At 35.3% G+C, this 17681-nt stretch overlaps 1 protein-coding gene across 8 annotated transcripts in view; it reads right to left on the bottom strand.

Moving 5' to 3' along the window:
• Window positions 1-17681, bottom strand: part of DOP1A (DOP1 leucine zipper like protein A) — a 131067-nt gene that overhangs the window by 54778 nt on the left and 58608 nt on the right. For 7 of the 8 annotated variants that reach the window (XR_009690979.1, XM_061131916.1, XM_061131917.1 and 4 more), the window contains 7 exons: window positions 14723-14821; window positions 9172-9271; window positions 8307-8416; window positions 7267-7375; window positions 5687-5807; window positions 3587-3706; window positions 197-311 (listed from right to left, as the gene is read on the bottom strand). Coding sequence is in view for 7 of the 8 variants with exons in the window: in XM_061131916.1 (XP_060987899.1) it covers window positions 197-311; window positions 3587-3706; window positions 5687-5807; window positions 7267-7375; window positions 8307-8416; window positions 9172-9271; window positions 14723-14821 (774 nt within the window). In the remaining variant the exon portion in view is untranslated. Of the gene's footprint in view, window positions 1-196; window positions 312-3586; window positions 3707-5686; window positions 5808-7266; window positions 7376-8306; window positions 8417-9171; window positions 9272-14722; window positions 14822-17681 lie in introns of those variants that run through there. The other variant, XM_061131922.1, reaches the window with a different exon arrangement.

Below are 17681 nucleotides of genomic sequence, written 5' to 3'. Positions count from 1 at the left end.
ACAAAACCTTTGAAAAATTTTATTTAAAAAGCTAGGCCAAAAAAAAATTAATAAAATAAAAAGCTAGGCCAAAGGGAAAATCAATTTAATTTAAAAAATGATACTTATGTGAAGATGAGGTCTATCTTCAACATGAAATATTTGAGCTGTGTTATTACATTTCCCCATTATTTTTTTTTTACCAAGGTGATCTTACCAAAGAAACTATATCCAACAAAAAATCCACCAGTAAGCAGAAATTGGTCAGCTGTAACTCAGATGACTCACTACTATCTCCAGGCCCAGTCTGAAGTCTGGCATGCAGTGTCCTCCTAAAAGGACAAAATTCACTTTACCAAGTATACTATCAAGTGATCTGAATACATGTGACTACACTGTTGCCTTTTTAATGTGAGTCACATCAACACTGGGATGCACATAATTAAGTTCTTGTGATGAAGTATGTTCCCTTTCTTCTAGGACACTACTGTATCTCTACATGGAAAATTACCAAAGCAAGATTGCTAGGCTGAACCTCTCCCTGTAACCCCCGTCCTGAACTTCCGAATATTCTGGATGGTTCTATTTGGGACTTATTCCCCATTCCCCCCACTATATATTTCCTCTCTTAGTTAAAATGTATTATTTGTTGCTTGATTTCCAGCATTTGTTCACACCAACTTGTCCTTCTGGACTGTCATTCTCCCCTAACCTCATCCTTTCACATCCAGAATGCAGCCATTCTTCAAAGTTTGAGATCAAACGTTACCTCCTCCAGGAAGCCTCTTCTGATCCAAGTAGTAGAGATCATTCCTCCAACAAACATGCACATTACATCGTATTAATCCTAAATGATCATACACTGCCCTACACCCTGAAGACACAAAGAGGATGATCCAGTCCCTAGCCAGCAAGAAATATAAGCGTAGAGACAAATAATGTGACAGTGTGACAGTATATGAGAAGCAGATTCTGATGCAGATTTGAGGGGGTAGGACTTCTTTATCGGACCTTTCCAGATGGGCGAGGGAGAAGAGTATTTTACAAGACAGCACAAGTGAAGGCTCGGCAGCAGCATCAATGAAGGCTCAGTGAATGCTGTTCAGGGAGAGTCTACGTTAATTACGTTCAGCTAATATTCTTCAGGGAGTACTCTAGGTCAAATAAAGAAGGGTGTGTGCATGCATGCATGCAAGCATCTCTGTGTGTGTGTGCACGCGTGTGAATGTAGAAAGTTCAGTTCCGTTCACTCACTCAGTCGTGTCCAACTCTTTGCAATCCCATGAACCAAAGCACGCCAGGCCTCCCTGTCCATCACCAACTCCCGGAGTCCGCCCAAACCCATGTCCATTGAGGTGGTGATGCCACCCAACCATTTCACCCTCTGTCATCCCCTTCTCCTCCTGCCCTCAATCTTTCCCAGCATCAGGGTCTTTTCAAATGAGTCAGCCCTTTGCATCAGGTGGCCAAAGTATTGGAGTTTCAGCTTCAACAGCAGTCCTCCCAAGGAAAAAACAGGACCGGCTGGATCTCCTTGCAGTCCAAGGGACTCTCAATAGTCTTCTCCAACACCACAGTTCAAAAACATCAATTCTTCAGCGCTCAGCTTTCTTTATGGTCCAACTCTCACATCCACACATGAATACTGGAAAAACCATAGCTTTGACTAGACGGACCTTTGTTGATGAAGTAATGTCTATGCTTTTTAATATGCTGTCTAGGTTGGTCATGGAGAAGGCAATGGCACCCCACTCCAGTACTCTTGCCTGGAAAATCCCATGGGCAGAGGAGCCTGGTGGGCTGTAGTCCACGGGGTCGCTAACAGTCAGGCACGACTGAGCAACTTTGCTTTCACTTTTGACTTTCATGCATTGGAGAAGGAAATGGCAATCCACTCCAGTGTTCTTGTCTAGAGAATCCAAGGGATGGGGGAGCCTGGTGGGCTGCCATCTATGGGGTGACACAGAGTCGGACATGACTGAAGTGACTTAGCAGCAGCAGCAGGTTGGTCATAGCTTTTCTTCCAAGGAGCAAGTGTCTTTTAATTTCACGGCTGCAGTCATCATCTGCAGTGATTTTGGAGCCCCCAAAAATAAAGTCTCTCACTGTTTCCATTGTTTCCCCATCTATTTGCCATGAACAGATGGGACCAGATGCCATGATCTTAGTTTTCTGAATGCTGAGTTTTAAGCCAACTTTGTCACTCTCCTCTTTCACTTTCATCAAGAGCCTCTTTAGTTCTTCTTCACTTTCTGCCATTAGGGTGGTGTCCTCTGCATATCTGAGGTTATTGATATTTTCTCGACAATCTTGATTCCAGCTTGTGTTTCATCCAGTCCAGCATTTCACATGATGTACTCTGCATATAAGTTAAATAAGCAGGGTTACAATATATAGCCTTGACATACTCCTTTCCTGATTTGGAACCAGTCTGTTGTTCCATGTCCAGTTCTAACTGTTGCTTCTTGATTTGCATACAGATTTCTCAGGAGACAGGTCAGGTGGTCTGGTATTCCCAACTCTTTAAGAATTTTCCACAGTTTGTTGTGATCCACACAGTCAAAGGCTTTGGTGTAGTCAGTAAAGCAGAAGTAGATGTTTCTCTGGAACTCTTGTTTTTTCGATGATCCAAGGGATGTTGGCAATTTGATCTCTGGTTCCTCTGCCTTTTCTAACTCCAGCGTGAACATCTGGGAGTTCACGGTTCACGTACTGCTGAAGCCTGGCCTGGAGAATTTTGATGATCACTTTGCTAGTGTGTGAGATGACTGCAACTGTGCAGTAGCTTGAGCATTCTTTGGCATTGCCTTTCTACATTCCTTCCACATCATAATCTCTCTCTTAAGGTACCTGTAGCCTTTAATACTAGGAATAAGAATGTGCATGTCTTACTGGCTCTTGCTATGAGCTCTTTGAAGACAGGGACTCTCTATATGTCTAGCAGTAGCAGTTCAATGAGTAAGCAAGCAACTTTCTAAATCATTAAAGGGATTAATGCTTTATAGTTTTAAAAGTCTTCTAAATTCAAGATCATAAATGCTTACTTGTTGACTATATGCCCTTGAGGCTTGAAGTTTAATCAGTCTGGTTCAGAGAGGATTTGGTCTAGAATCCAGATAAAAATTCTACTCAGAGTTACTAGTATTACTGGGTTTTCAGAGCATTTTTTAAGCTGTAAATCCTAAGGGGTGGATGACAATATAGGCTGCTTCTATGTTTTTAAAAACACAAAAGCCACCAAGGAATTTTTTGTTATTCAAAATGAGAAGCATTTTGGGAGAGTATGCTGACCAAGCACAAATTTGCTATTTCCTCTACAACAATGAAAACCTAGATTACTAAAGATTGGAAAGGGAAAAATCTTTCATCTATGCTGTTGACTCAATAACTCATCTCTAAAGTACTTTTCAAAGCTAAGATTATATGATCAATGAATCTATATTCTAGAAGGACACAGCAGAGACAGATTATGGCCATTAAATAAATAATAACTGTTAGTAGTAGTACTAGACTGTATAAAAGGATATTCTTTTCATTAAACTCAAGAAAAAACAAAGACTGGCTATGGATGATATTAGATTAAAATGAATAAAACAATTTAACATACCTACAACATTCTTCAAACCAACGTGCAACGTAATCCCACATATAATAAGGCTCAAAGGAATTAAAGAGAAGGTTGGCAGTTTTAATCAGTTCTGCAGTTTTCTTATTTTCCCTTAATTTACTAAAAAAAGAAAAAAATACAAAAACTGATAAATGTTAACATTTACATTTTCAGATTTAATGTGACTGCAAAGTTATTAGGGGAGTACGTGTTCCTAGAAAACTTGAAAATGAAAATACTGCAACAAGTAATTTTTATCCATTGCCACTTTATCACTTTATGTGCAGTTATTTTTCCAAATTTGGGTTGTCATAACTTAAATGTATGATGAAGCTCAGAAATCAGCTTTGCATAAGAGAAAAAGCCGTGTTTCCAGCAGAACAGGAAGTTCTTTCTGAACTATTCTAAAGAGCCTGATTGTGAATTTGGCATTAAATTCCTTTGTTTTCCTTAGCACATATAAACTGAACTGTGATTTGATTTTGACAGCCTTGATTCTGAAAGAATTTTGTCTGCTTCCCTGCACTATTCAGGATTTATTTGAGAAAGATTAAGTTTATTTTGTGAGTTTCAGTAACAAAAAGAACTAATACTGTGAATAGTCATTCTTACTGAAATTCCATCAGGAAAAAATAACTTTGCTATTTCAAGTGGGAACCCTGTAGCCTATTAAATACTCACCAACCTACCATTTCCTTTCACCCTTAACAATTAAAACAATTGTTTTTATATATAGTGAGATACTGTCGATACAACAAGCATGTTATAGCACAAAGCTAATTAAATATTCTATGTGCTCAGGAGCTCAATTGTATCTGACTCTTTTCCACTCCATAGACTGTAGCCCACCAGGCTCCTCTGTCCATGGATTTTACTTATCAGAAAACAAAAACTGTCTTAAAAAGCTTTAATATATAAAAGTATGTGTTAGGAAAGCCCAGGTTATCTCCAAAGTCTCACCAAGGTGACACTACTAAAATGCAAAGTGTGAGTTTTCTGGCAGTGCAGTGGTTAGGACCCTGCACTTTCAGTGCTGAGGGCCTGAGTCCAATTCCTGGTCAGGGAACTAAGATCCCACAAGCCACACAGTGTGGTCAAATAAATCAAATCAAATGCAAAGTATGTAAAAGAAATTGCTCTCTTGAATCCTTTGTCATAATGATAGGTGAGACTGGGAAAAAAAAGTACGCTCCTTAAAGTAGAAAAGAAATGAAAAAGTAAGACTGTCAACATGTATCTACCATTGACTTAGAGAATAGGATATGTTAACATTATCTGACTTGTCCCAGCCATTAAATATATATATATATGTATACACACACACACTCACATATATATGCCAGGTGGCGCTACTGGTATAGGACCTGCTGGCCAAAGCAGGAGGTGTAAGAGATGAGGGTTCAATTCCTGGGTCGGCAAGACCCCATGGAGGAGGGCATGGCAACCCACTCCAGTATTGTTGCCTGCAGAATCCCATGGACAGAGTAGCCTAGTGGGCTAGAGTCCACAGAGTTGCAAAGAGTCGGACATGACTCAAGTGACTTAGCGCACACACACACATATATATAGATAAATAATCTGAAAGAGGAAATAACTATCAGTTGAAAAAAGTTGGTAAAGAACACCTATTGCCCTTTGATTCATTTAACTGAAATGACTGTTCAAGTCTCTTTCTGATCTATACTTTGGTCTCCTGAGTATATCAAGGCACCAAGAGGCATTCCTCCATGCAATCTACCAGTCCTGGTTACCAAGCAAGGTACAGCTTTCATTTTTAACTGATATGTGGCAGCTAATCTTTTGTCAGTTTGATAGGTGTGAATGAATTCCCTGGAATCTATATTTGCACATTAACAGCTAAAATTTAGTTTTCTAAACTGGTGAGATTGACAGCCAACCCTGGAAGGTGATGGCTACACAGCAGTCATATCCGTTTGAAAGGTCAGTGCAGTTAATTATGAAAGTTCATATTTCTAAAATATAGTAAGACCTTAAATTCACTCATTCATAACACAAATTTCATACAGCAATGTCTCCTTTTAAAAAGAGGTATTAGTAAATGAGGACTTTTGTGTCATGCTTAATTTTTTGGTAATCTACCTGCTTAACTGAGCATGATCTTTGCTGAAGGGTGGTTCCATTTGAAGATCCAATTCTGCTTTGCACTGAGAATATAACGTTCTGAACACTTCAATTAGGACATCTTCTAGGATTACAGGTCCTAAAATTAATACACATATTAAAGATAAGAATTAACATTACAAATCATGATTAACTATAAACTGGCACAATTAAAGTATGCTTTAAAACAAGTATTTTGAAAAAATACTGTTTTTTTCATAAGTGAAACTAAACTTCACATCTTGAGAAGCTAACACAAAATAGTAAATAACTGAACAAATGTTTATTTAGAAATTACAGAATCAGAAAAATTGGTTTTGCCAGTTAAAAGCTCTTTCAGCTTGAACAATTTCAACTCCTTTGAATTTTAACTTCTTCATGTAGAATGAGGATAATAAGAATAAACTTATAGGACAATCAGTATTAAGGGTTAGGAAAAATTTTGTAAGATAGGTAGCATAGTTTCCAGAATATAATGGGTATTCAATTAATGTAACTTATATTACTATTATTAATTTAAATAATACAAAAATTCACAAGGCTAACCTTTATTGCTGTAAGAGATACCAATCTTAAAAAACTCTCTGAACTTCATCTATTATCACATAATAGTTAAGATAAACTCTCAAAGCCATTGGTACAACTCAAGTTATCTTTATACTTAAATTTTTTCATTTTTAAGAGTTGGTAGGAGAACTCATGCATATTTGCTAAAATACCTATCTATAATTTAATAAAATCACATCTTATTATTATTTCATTTTATTTTGCCCAGGTTTTTCTTAATTTCTGTACCAGCTGACATAACTGTCTTCCCAATAGATCAAATATATAAGAAATACACAATGAAGAAAGGGAAAACACAAAAAAACAGGATGTGGGGAAGAAAGTTGAGGGATATGACTAAAATATTTTTGCTTAAGTCCTTGAATTCTGGAAACTATAAGATAATCATGACAGATCATCAATGTTTTGATTTCAGTAACTTAGCCAGGATTGAAGAGCTTAGATAGCATCTTTAAAGTGACTCTGCTATCTACATAGTATAGGGTAGACATATGATAACCCATCAGTTGAATGTATATCTGTATCTTTTTTTTTCCCATTTATTTTTATTAGTTGGAGGCTAATTACTTTACAATATTGTAGTGGTTCAGATCACCAGCCCAGGTTGGATGTATATCTGTATCTTAATGTTCTAGAGCAGTGGTCGCCAATCTTTTTGGCACCAGGGACTAGTTTTGTGGAAGACAATTTTTCCACAGATGGTTGCGGGGAAGGGGGGATGGTTTTGGGATGACTCGAGTGCATTAAGTTTACTGTGTACTTTATTTCTATTATGATTACATCAGCTCCACCTCAGACCATTTGGCATTAGATTCTAGAGGCTGGGGACCTCTGTTCCAGAGTGAATTTTAAGCAAGGAATTATTGAGAACCTATATTTATAGGTCATCTCAAAATACAAAAATTTTTCTAAGTATTACTTTGTCTTATTTTTATTATGCAGCAATACAAACCAACCACATGTGGTCTTATGCCTTAGATAGCATATATTACCTAGCTCAGGTTTGTCCAGTAAACTGATTAAAATTCGAAAAGGTTTTAAATCCTGCATTAAAGTGCTCTCTTCTCCAAATACATTCACTTGTAAGATTCCCACCATTGCCTTCAAAAAAGGAAAAGTATATTAGTCACTTAAGTAAGCAAATTTAAAGGCATTTTTTCTTTAAAAAAAAATTTTTTTTTTTTACATACAACCATATGTAAACAGAGATTTACATCTCCTATTGTTTTTCTGAAGCTCTTTTGCCAAAGCTGGCTTTTTTCCTTGGCTGAGGGGAAAATAATTATATTCATTTGTCTTGAAACAAAGTGCTTACATTGTCTCTAGAAAAGAGGTGGAAAAATTAAAGAAAATTTAGAAAAATAAATTTATGAATTTGATTTCCTAAAAGATAAAATAATTTCTCTTGACAGCCAACATGCCCTAAATTCTGCCTGTTATCATGGTAGTATCGCTATTACACCATTATTTTCCCTTCAATAACTCAAAACTGTATTCTCATAACCTCACTCATTTCAAAATGTTTCAGATTCCACGTATTTCCTCAGTTTATTTGGAGATATCTTGAATAAACATAATTGAAGTAAAAAATAATATGAAATAAACCTATGGATCATTGTAACATTTCCATCATAATAGTAGTTGTACCACATTGAGATTCCTGTTTCAACCCAAATTTCCCTGGAATTTCAGAGTAAGTAACACAGACGCTCACTTAATTTTGGAAGAGTCCCAACTTTTACAGGGGCAGACAGGTGAGAGGCTGCAATTATGTTATAATGAAGTCAGGAAAACAAAGTAAATGAAAAAAAGATCTCAGGACTTACATAGAAGTGAGTCTAGCTTACCATAACTTATTAATTTTACTGTAGTCATTGGCTTGTTACAGTCATTCCTAGGAGATCTGTGAGTCTTATCTCCACCCCTTCAACTGTAAATTAATTCATTGAAGGCAGGACTTTGGCATACAGATTACTTATTGAGTAACTACAGTGGTCATAGGGTAACAACAAAAAAAAGAAAGCTCCATTACCTGAACCAACAATTCTTTTGAAAAGGTAGTAAAATAGTAAGTGGCATGTTCTTCAGGATTACTGTGTCTTGTGCTTCTGGGTCCTATGATAGCACCGTTGTTATCAAAACCTCCATGGAAACAAAGTGTAAAATAAATTAAAACTGAATTCTTAAAACTGTTGTTCACTAAATACCAAAACAACAAATATATCAGAAACATCACTAAACACTTACCAATTAGTAGCCCAATCAATGTCAGCAAGAGAGATCATTTTAGATAGTTTAATAAAGGGAAACCAATTCAATACATAAGTGAGTATCATAGTATACTTTCAGAATTATCTTGTTTTTTTCGAACAGTGAAATAACTGAAGATTCAGAATATTCAAAATAAGTTGTATTGTGTCTTCTCACTCTGGGCAGTAGAGTCATAAAGACAGGCCAACACTGACAAAAAGTACGGGAAGAGCCAAGTGTCCACAGTAACTTACTGCCTGAGTGGGAGAAGGTACCATGTGTGGGACAGGAGTTAAGTCCTGATTCAAGTTTTGGATATTATGTCATAATTCTGATTATGAATTTATTCTTCTTTGTCTACATACTTAATAGTATAACAGCTTCAATTTATAAGGAGAAAAAAAAAATCTTGGCAAGGGAACACGATCCATAGATTAAAATAGCTTTTTCAACTAAGAAGCTTTTGAGATTTCTTCAGATCATACACTAATACTGGTTTTTTTTTGTTTGTTTGTTTGTTTACTGTTGTCTATTTAAGTAAATTTTAGTCTCTTCATTTAGGACATATATAAACTTGATAATACTTATGTATGGAAAATTTCCCTTCATCCTTTTCCCAGATAAGACCACACACATCAAACACCTACCGAGAAGCCAGGCATAAAGTCTTCGGTTCAGGGACATATCCCTCCTCAGGACTACATGCAGCGCTGCTGACAAGATCCGGATCATATCTGGTCGAGTGGCCTGCAACAGTTGGGAATGTGGTCGTACTTAATCACATACAAAAACAAATCACATTTTTTTCCTCTTTAAAAAAAAATAATACCTCACAATACGTTCAGAACTTTAGGGCTTATGAGGTACTTTCATACAACATTATCTCATATGATCTTCCAAACAGAGGAATTATTACTTGTATTTTACAGATTAGAAAACAATAAGAAAAGGTGGGTAACAGTTATTTAGTTGCATAGCTAAAACTATTAACTCAATTATTTTAACCTCCATTTTAAAGTTCTTTATCGTATCCAACAGTAGCAAAATCAGACAGAAAACCAAGAAAATGGAGCAGGATGGGACAGACACAAGAGAAGACTATGTCTTCAGTGGTATCAACACTGACCATACATTCTTTAGAAGTTCACTGTCTTCATCAATTCCAACTTTTTCATTTCTTGTTCTTTTTAAAATTTTTGATCTGTAGTATTTCAAACATACAGAAATGCAGAAAACAATATAATGGGCCCTTTTTGAACCCTTGGACTGCAAGGAGATCCAAACAGTCCATCCTAAAGGAGATCAGTCCTGGGTGTTCATTGGAAGGACTGATATTGAAGCTGAAACTCCAATACTTTGGCCACCTCATGCGAAGAGTTGACTCATTTAAAAAGACCCTGATACTGGGAAAGATTGAGGGCAGGAGGAGAAGGGGATGAGAAAGGATGAGATGGTTGGATAGCATCATCGACTTGATGGACATGGGTTTGGGTGGACTCCGGGAGTTGGTGACGGAAGGGGAGGCCTGGCGTGCTGTGGTTGATGGGGTCACAAAGAGTCGGACACGACTGAGCAACTGAACTGAACTGAACTTTTGAACCCATCACCCAGCTTTAACAAATCTTAATTTTTTTCATCTTATTCCAAGTCTTTTAAAGAGAAATAGTTCACTTTTTTCTTTTGCCTCTTTCCTAATAGCCTTAATTGGATGTTTAAAATATGATTTACTAAAGGAGATCTTGTTTTAGCTGAAAGGGTTAAAGTTAAAAGAGAACAAGAAAGCAGTTAATTAAATTGCTGTCAATTTTAAGAATATCACTAGATAGTCGCTTTAGAATTTTGGAATGTGACCATTACAAGGTAAGGTAAAAATCTATTAGTCTCACAACCACTTTAGAACAAAGGACCAGAGCCCCTCACAGGGCCAAAGCACTTAAATGTCTGGTTAGTGCCCCAGCTGCTTGAGAATGTGCCTCTCCTTAATCAGACTAGGCAACTTTTTACTACACCATGCTTTTTGACAGACATTAGTAGAAAGGGATTGACCCAGTTTACTTATTTTAAAGGAATCTTAGAGAAATAACTGACATGTTAAAGAACACAGATCAAGAGCTGCCAGAATACCGTTACTCATCTGAACACAGATATCTTCTATTAATCTAAAATTCCCAAACGGTGGTCCCCAGACTCCTGGAGATCTCTAAGACCCTTTCAGGAGGTCCACAGATAAAGAAAATATTTATAACACAACACCAAGATGGTACTTGCCTTTTTTATGTGGTAACATTTGCTCTGTTCATGAAATAGTGGGTAAAACTGCTGGCATCTTAGCACAAACAGAAATCGTGCCAGCAGTGGCAGCCACTGTACTTTCAGTCATTGTATTTTTACATTACACGTATTTTCAGTAAAAATAAAAAAAGAAGAAAAGTCAGTTTCACTTAAGAATGCTGCTGATTAAACAGCAAACATTTATTGCATTAAATATTTAACTCAAACACATGTTGTATTCTGCAATAGTCTGTGCAACGACAGGAGTACACAGAAAGCACTCCTGCTGTAAACTAAAGCATCATGGATGTCTCAGGGAAAAGCACTTGTGTGACTATGTGAATTGTGACGTGAACTACCAGCTGTTGTCATTCTACTTTCACCTGAAAGAATGACTGACATGATCTATGATTATTCAGGCTTGGACACTAGGCAGAAACTTTCTCAAAAATAAACAAAGTGAGCCTATTACGTCAAGGAAAACAATATTCATTGTAACAAATAATAAAATCTGAGCTTCCAAGAGAAAATTAGATTTTGGAAAATCTGTATTTGGATTGAAATTATATTGAAGTGAACTGACTTGAAAGCTTCCAATACCTAACAAACTTACTGATGAGATCAGTGGTCATGCTAGTAGATGTGATCATTTATTGCTGTGTTAGCACCTGGTGGTTTAGTCACTAAGTCGTGTCCAACTTTTATGACCCCAAGGACTGTAGCCCGCCAGGCTCCTCTGTCTATAGGATTTTCCAAGCATGAATACTGGAGTGGGTTACCATTTCCTTTTCCAGAGGATCTTCCCAATCCAGGGATCAAACCCGGATCTCCTGCACTGCAGGCAGATTTTTTACCAATTGAGCTACCACGGAAGCCCAAGTGTGAGAACTTGGGAGACACAAAAAGTTCAATAAAACAACACTTTCCAAACAGCCATCTGTGATGTTACAAAAGCATGTATGGTACAAGATCCACTCAAAGTGTAAGTTCAGTGGATTTTAATCAAACAGACTATGAAAAGTTCACTGATATGGTTTTTGACTTCATATTACAACTAGTTTTTTTTAAAAAAACTATAGCTTGTCAAGTTTTGGAAAGCACCAAAGAAGAATATACTATTTTAACAAAAAAGACTATTGAAGTACTCTCCTTTTCCAACTAGTATTTGTATGAGATCAAACTTAATTCAGATACTTTAATAAAAAAAAACACAACAGAGTGAATGCCAAAGTAGGTACCAGCATTCTGCTTTCTGTTAGAACAGACACTAAAGAGATTTACAAAAACATAAACAGTGCTAATGTACTAATTTTTTAATGTGTTATAAGATACTTTAATATCATTTGTGTTCTAATGTGATAACTTTGTTATTATTTTTAAGTGAATTTAAATTTTAAATTTAAATATTTAATATTTAAATAAATATTTTAAGTTTATCAGTTTTAATTTCTAATATGATAAATATAGATAGATCTACCCTATATAAGCAAAAGAATTTTTAGGATTCTCAATATTTTTAAAGAGTGTAATGGGGCCATGAAACCAAAGAATTGCTGACCTATTTAACCTCAGATATATACATTATAGATATTGTCACAAGATCCTGAAAAGTAATAGCAATGTCTTCCAATCTTATTTTGAGAGGAAAAACATCCTTGAGAAAGAAAGAAGTCACTTCTTGGTTACTACTAATATCACCACATATTTCTAACATGGAAAAAAAATTCTGCTACAATCTCAACTAAAGGTGTAACTTCTAGAGATTAGGGTCATGCTAAATCACTTCAGCTGCATCTGACTCTTCACAACCTATGGACCTTAGCCCACCAGGCTTCTCTGTCCATGGAATTCTCCAGGCAAGAGTGCTGGAGTGGGTAGCCTGCCCTCCTCCAGGGGATCTTCCCAACACAGGGATTGATTCCACTTCTCTTACATCTCCTGCACTAGCAAGCAGGTTCTTTACTGCTAGAGCGACCTGGGAACTTTCATTAAAAAAAATAAAAAGAGTCTAACAAACTTGGCAAGTGCTAACACCCCTAACAGCACTCTTTTTGGGATAAGGTAATGAAGGCTCTCTTCAATTACAAGTACAATCGATACTGGTTATGAGTTTATTATAGGCAAGACATGGAAAGGAGGGAAGCGGGGAAGAAAGGTTACTTTGTCATGATCCTTTGATCCTTTTTCTCAGGTAACCTAATAATATGGTATAGTAATGGGGGGAAGAGAATTGGGTCTAGGTAGAGTATGTACTTTTGAAGAAACATAATCAACATAGCTACTGTTTTCAAAATACAAATTATATAGAAGGAAGCCAGGAGAAAATCTTGGCTGGTAGGGTTACAGAAGTGGTAGAGTAACCAAGTTCTGAGTGAACTTTTTGTTGGAAAAAGGTTGAGAAATACTAGTCCACTGAAAGTACATGTTCTTTTCAAGTGAACTCTACCATGACTTAATTCTTTAGGTCTTGCTCAATCATCTATCAGTATGCTGAAGGACTAAGATTGCTGAATGTTTGAAAGGGAAGAAAGCAATAGGAATGTTTAGGAGTAAAGGTTAGTAAGTTTTTTCAACAAACGGCCAGATAATAAACATTTTAGGCTTTTGAACCACATGTTTCTTTGTCATATTCTTCTTTGTTTTCTTTTATGAGCATTTTAAAAAGCAAAAAATCATTTTTACCTTGTGAGCAGCTTACCCAACTCTATAGTGGTAAGTTTAGACTATACTGATATGTCCCAGCAGGCATTTCAGTGAAAAGTCAGAGGCAGAACAAAGGCCCCTGGCTTAAGGATGGTAAGTCTTAAAATAGAAACTAGGGGTAGTTTATGTTTTACCCCTATAAAATACTGTTCCTACTACTAGGAGCAGTATAGGCAATAAAATGTAAAATCTTCAATTATTAACAACTCAATTTCAAACTGAATAAAGTAATAAGGAAAAATTTGAGCATGGCCAATCATAATGAAAATGCACTAGTTATCTATTAACCACAGCTCTTACAAAACCCCAAATAATGGTCTTTTCTGCTAATGATGTTTGTGAAACAAACTTACTTCTCCAAGGTATAACTTCTTCATTTCTCATTACATTTGTTAGGCATGTAGCACCACCATTCTGAATAATTACACATTGGTGTTCAAACTCATTCATCAGAGTTTAGAACTCAAAAAGAAATTAGATGATTTCCTCAAAAATGAGGATACTGACTCAATTAAGTTCCAGCTTCATTTATGATTTAAGTGAGCTGTTCTCATCTGTCATGAAAGTACAGGTGACTCATGAACAACAAGGAGGCTAACGGGAACTGACAGCTAATTGAAAAAAATCAAGGATAATTTTGTTGGACCTCCACATCTGCAGCTTCACATCCCTGGATTCGAACAACCATAGACCCTGTAGCACTACAGTACTTACTACTGGACAGAATTTGTGGATAAGGGGACTTGTGAAGTTCAAACACCTGTTCAAGGTTCAACTGTGCTAGAGAATGTCAGAGCAACTAGATATTTAGCTTTCAAATTACAGCCAACTCTGCTAATGGTCTGACACACATCCCCACAATCACCAAACCAAGAATAAATTACATTAAGACAAAAAATAACAGCTGGGCAGAAGGTCTCAAGAGTCTTGGCTCACTCACAGCTAGCAATGAATACAGTACCTCTTGCTTTTGATAGGTTAGAACTTTTTTTTAAGGTATGAAATAATCTATTTCACTTGCCATATTTTTACCCAAATCAATAAATGTTATTTCCCCCCAAATTTCAGAAATTCTATTCCTTAAAAAGGAAATGTTTTCTATGTACTTGCTGGTTGATAAAACAAAAGAATCCAACTCAAATATAATTTTAAAAATAACTACAGATCAGGAATCTATGAATTTCCAAAGAATGCCTTATATTGAAACTGGCAGTAATGTTTTACCTGACTCATGTGGAATGGAAAACAGAAGAGTATGAGGTCCAGTGTGCTTCTCTGTACAAGTACACTTGAATCCTGCACCGAAGTACTTACTGCTTCTACCTAAAATAAGAGAGCCTTTAGTATTTACTGTGCATTACCTTGGGAAATAGTTACCATGAAAATGTAACTTCAATTTTCCTTAAAAAATAAAAGTACGTTTTCAAAGTTGTTTTCTTTTTTTTTTAACCACTAATTATACATACTGACATTGCTCTGGATAGGTAGACATATTATAATAGCTCAAAATTAAGAATAACTAAAGAGTATACAGCCAAAAAGTTCTCTCCCATCTCTGTTTTCAATTACCCAGTTTTCTTTGTGCAAGCAATTAAGACTACCAGTGAATATTTTCTGCAAATATAAGTAAATAAAAAGCATGCATGCATGTATCACAAACTCTGCCTTTTTCATTTAACAGCACATTCTGAAGTGCTTTCCTTAACACCACAAAGAGTTTCATTTTTTATAGTCAGAGAAATATTTCCTTTCATAGATTAATCCTAATTTAACTAGGCTCCTAATGATGGACATTTATACTGCTTATATAATTTACTATTGTAAATTATGTTGCAATAGATATATAACGTACAAGCACACCTGTAGGACAAATCTTTCAAAGCAGAATTGCCATATCTTGGAATGTACGCTGTTACAATTTAAATAATGTAATGTTTTCTCTTCAGGTTTTGCATATTTATATTCTCACCAGCACTGTGTTACAATTTGCTTTCCTGTGCTACTCTGCACATTTTTTGTTTTTGCCAATCTAATACATGAAAAAGGGTATCAATACAGTTTAAATTCTTGCTTCTCTTATTATAACAATGTTGAGAACTTTTTTCATATCTTTGAATTATTTTTATTTCCTTAGGTTAAGTTTCTATTCAAATCCATTGTTCTACTTGATTGTTAACATTTACTTATTAATATGTAGCTTTTTGAATAATAAGGAGGCTAGTCCTCTGTGAAGTACTGTAAATTATTTTCCAGTTATGGCACTTGTTTTTTAAAGAAAATTTAAAAAATGACTTCTTTAACACTTCAAGTAAGTTATTAAAAGGTAATGTAATAATACATTTGGAAGACAGTTTGGTAGTTTCTTATAACCTTAAAAAATATATTAGAAGAATATATAGAAATAAATCTGTTTGATCTTGGACACAATTTCTTAGATATAATCTATCAGCAACAAATGACAAAAGAGAAAATCGGTAAATTGGATATGATCAAAATTAAAATTTCTGTGCTTTAAAGGACACTATCAAGAAGGTGAGAAGACAATTCACAGAATGGGAGAAAATATTTTGAAATCATATGTATGATAAGAATTGAATAACAAAATGCATAGAGAACTCCCATAACACAACAATAAAAAGAAAACTGACCCAATTAAAACAATGGACAAAGGATCTGAAAAGACATTTCTTCAAAGATTTAAACATGCCCAACAACCATAGATATGTTCAACAACATTGGTCTCTAGGGAAATGCAAATCAAAACCACAATAAGATAACACTTCACATGCATTAGGATGGCTATAATAAAAAAGACAGACAATAACAAGTATTGACAGGAATGTAGAGAAATGGGAACCTTCATATATTGCTATCTAGAATGTAATAGGTGCAGTCACTTTGGAAAACAGTTTGCCAGTTTCCAAAAAGAAAGAATTACCATATTACCCAGTAGTCCCACTACAGGTATAAAACCAGAAGATATGAAAACTTATGTCTACACAATAACTTACACATTAATAGTCATAAAGAATTCTTTATTAATAGTTAAAAAGCAGAAATAACACAAATGTGTTATTTCTATGCAATAGAATATTATTCAGATATTAAAAGGAATGAAGTACATGCCTCAACACAAATAAATCTCAAAAATGTTATGACAAGTGGAAGAAGTCATTCATAAAAGACTACATATTATATAATCTCATCTATATGAAATATGCAAACTAAGCAAATCTATAGAAACAGAAAATAGATCAGTGGTTGCTAGAGACAGGAGTGAAGAGAAAATGTGATGTGATTAATGAGTATAGATGGGGTTTCTTTCTGGGGTGATGAAAATGTTCTCAAATTAGATAGTGGTGATAGTTGTACAACTTTGTGAATATACTAAAAACCACTGAATTATACAATGCAAAAGGATAAATTTCACAGCATGTGAATTATATCTCAATAAAGCTGTTATTTAACAAAGTTAAACATATTTACCATATGAACCAAGAATTCCATTCCTAGGTATTTTCTCAAGAAAAATGTCGATAAAGATGTGTACATATATAACGGAACACTACTCAGCCATAAAATAAGAATGAAATGATGACATCTGCAGCAACATGCACTGACCCAGAGATTATCATACTAAGTGAAGCAAGTCAAAGACCAATATCATATGACACCACTTATATGCAGAATCTTTTAAAACATGACACAAATGAACTTATTTACAAAACAGAAACAGACTCACAGACTTAGAAAACAATCTTATGGTTACCAAAGAGGGGAGGGATAAATTAGGAGGTTGGGGTTAACATACACACACATTATATTTAAAATAGATAACCAACAAGGACCTATTATATAGCACAGGGAACTCAATATTCTGTAATAACCTAAATGGGAAAAGAATTTGAAAAAGAATAGATACATGTATATATATAACTGAATCACTTTGCTGTACATTTGAAACTAACACAATATTGTAAATCAACTATCATGTGCTCAGACACTCAGTTGTATCTTGACTTTTAAAGTTAAAAAATAACAGTTCTAAGTGGGGGAAAAAAAAGAACATATACCTGTACAAATAACTGTATGAAAATGTTTATATTATTAGTTTTATTATTAACTGCCCCAAACTGGAAACAAAGCAAATGTTTGTTAATCACTAAATGAACAAACTGTGGTA

Source organism: Dama dama, chromosome 28, assembly GCF_033118175.1.
Source record: "Dama dama isolate Ldn47 chromosome 28, ASM3311817v1, whole genome shotgun sequence".
Taxonomy (NCBI): Eukaryota; Metazoa; Chordata; class Mammalia; order Artiodactyla; family Cervidae; genus Dama; species Dama dama.
Note: the sequence above shows the minus strand (reverse complement) of the source record. Positions and strands in the feature narration are given on the sequence as shown.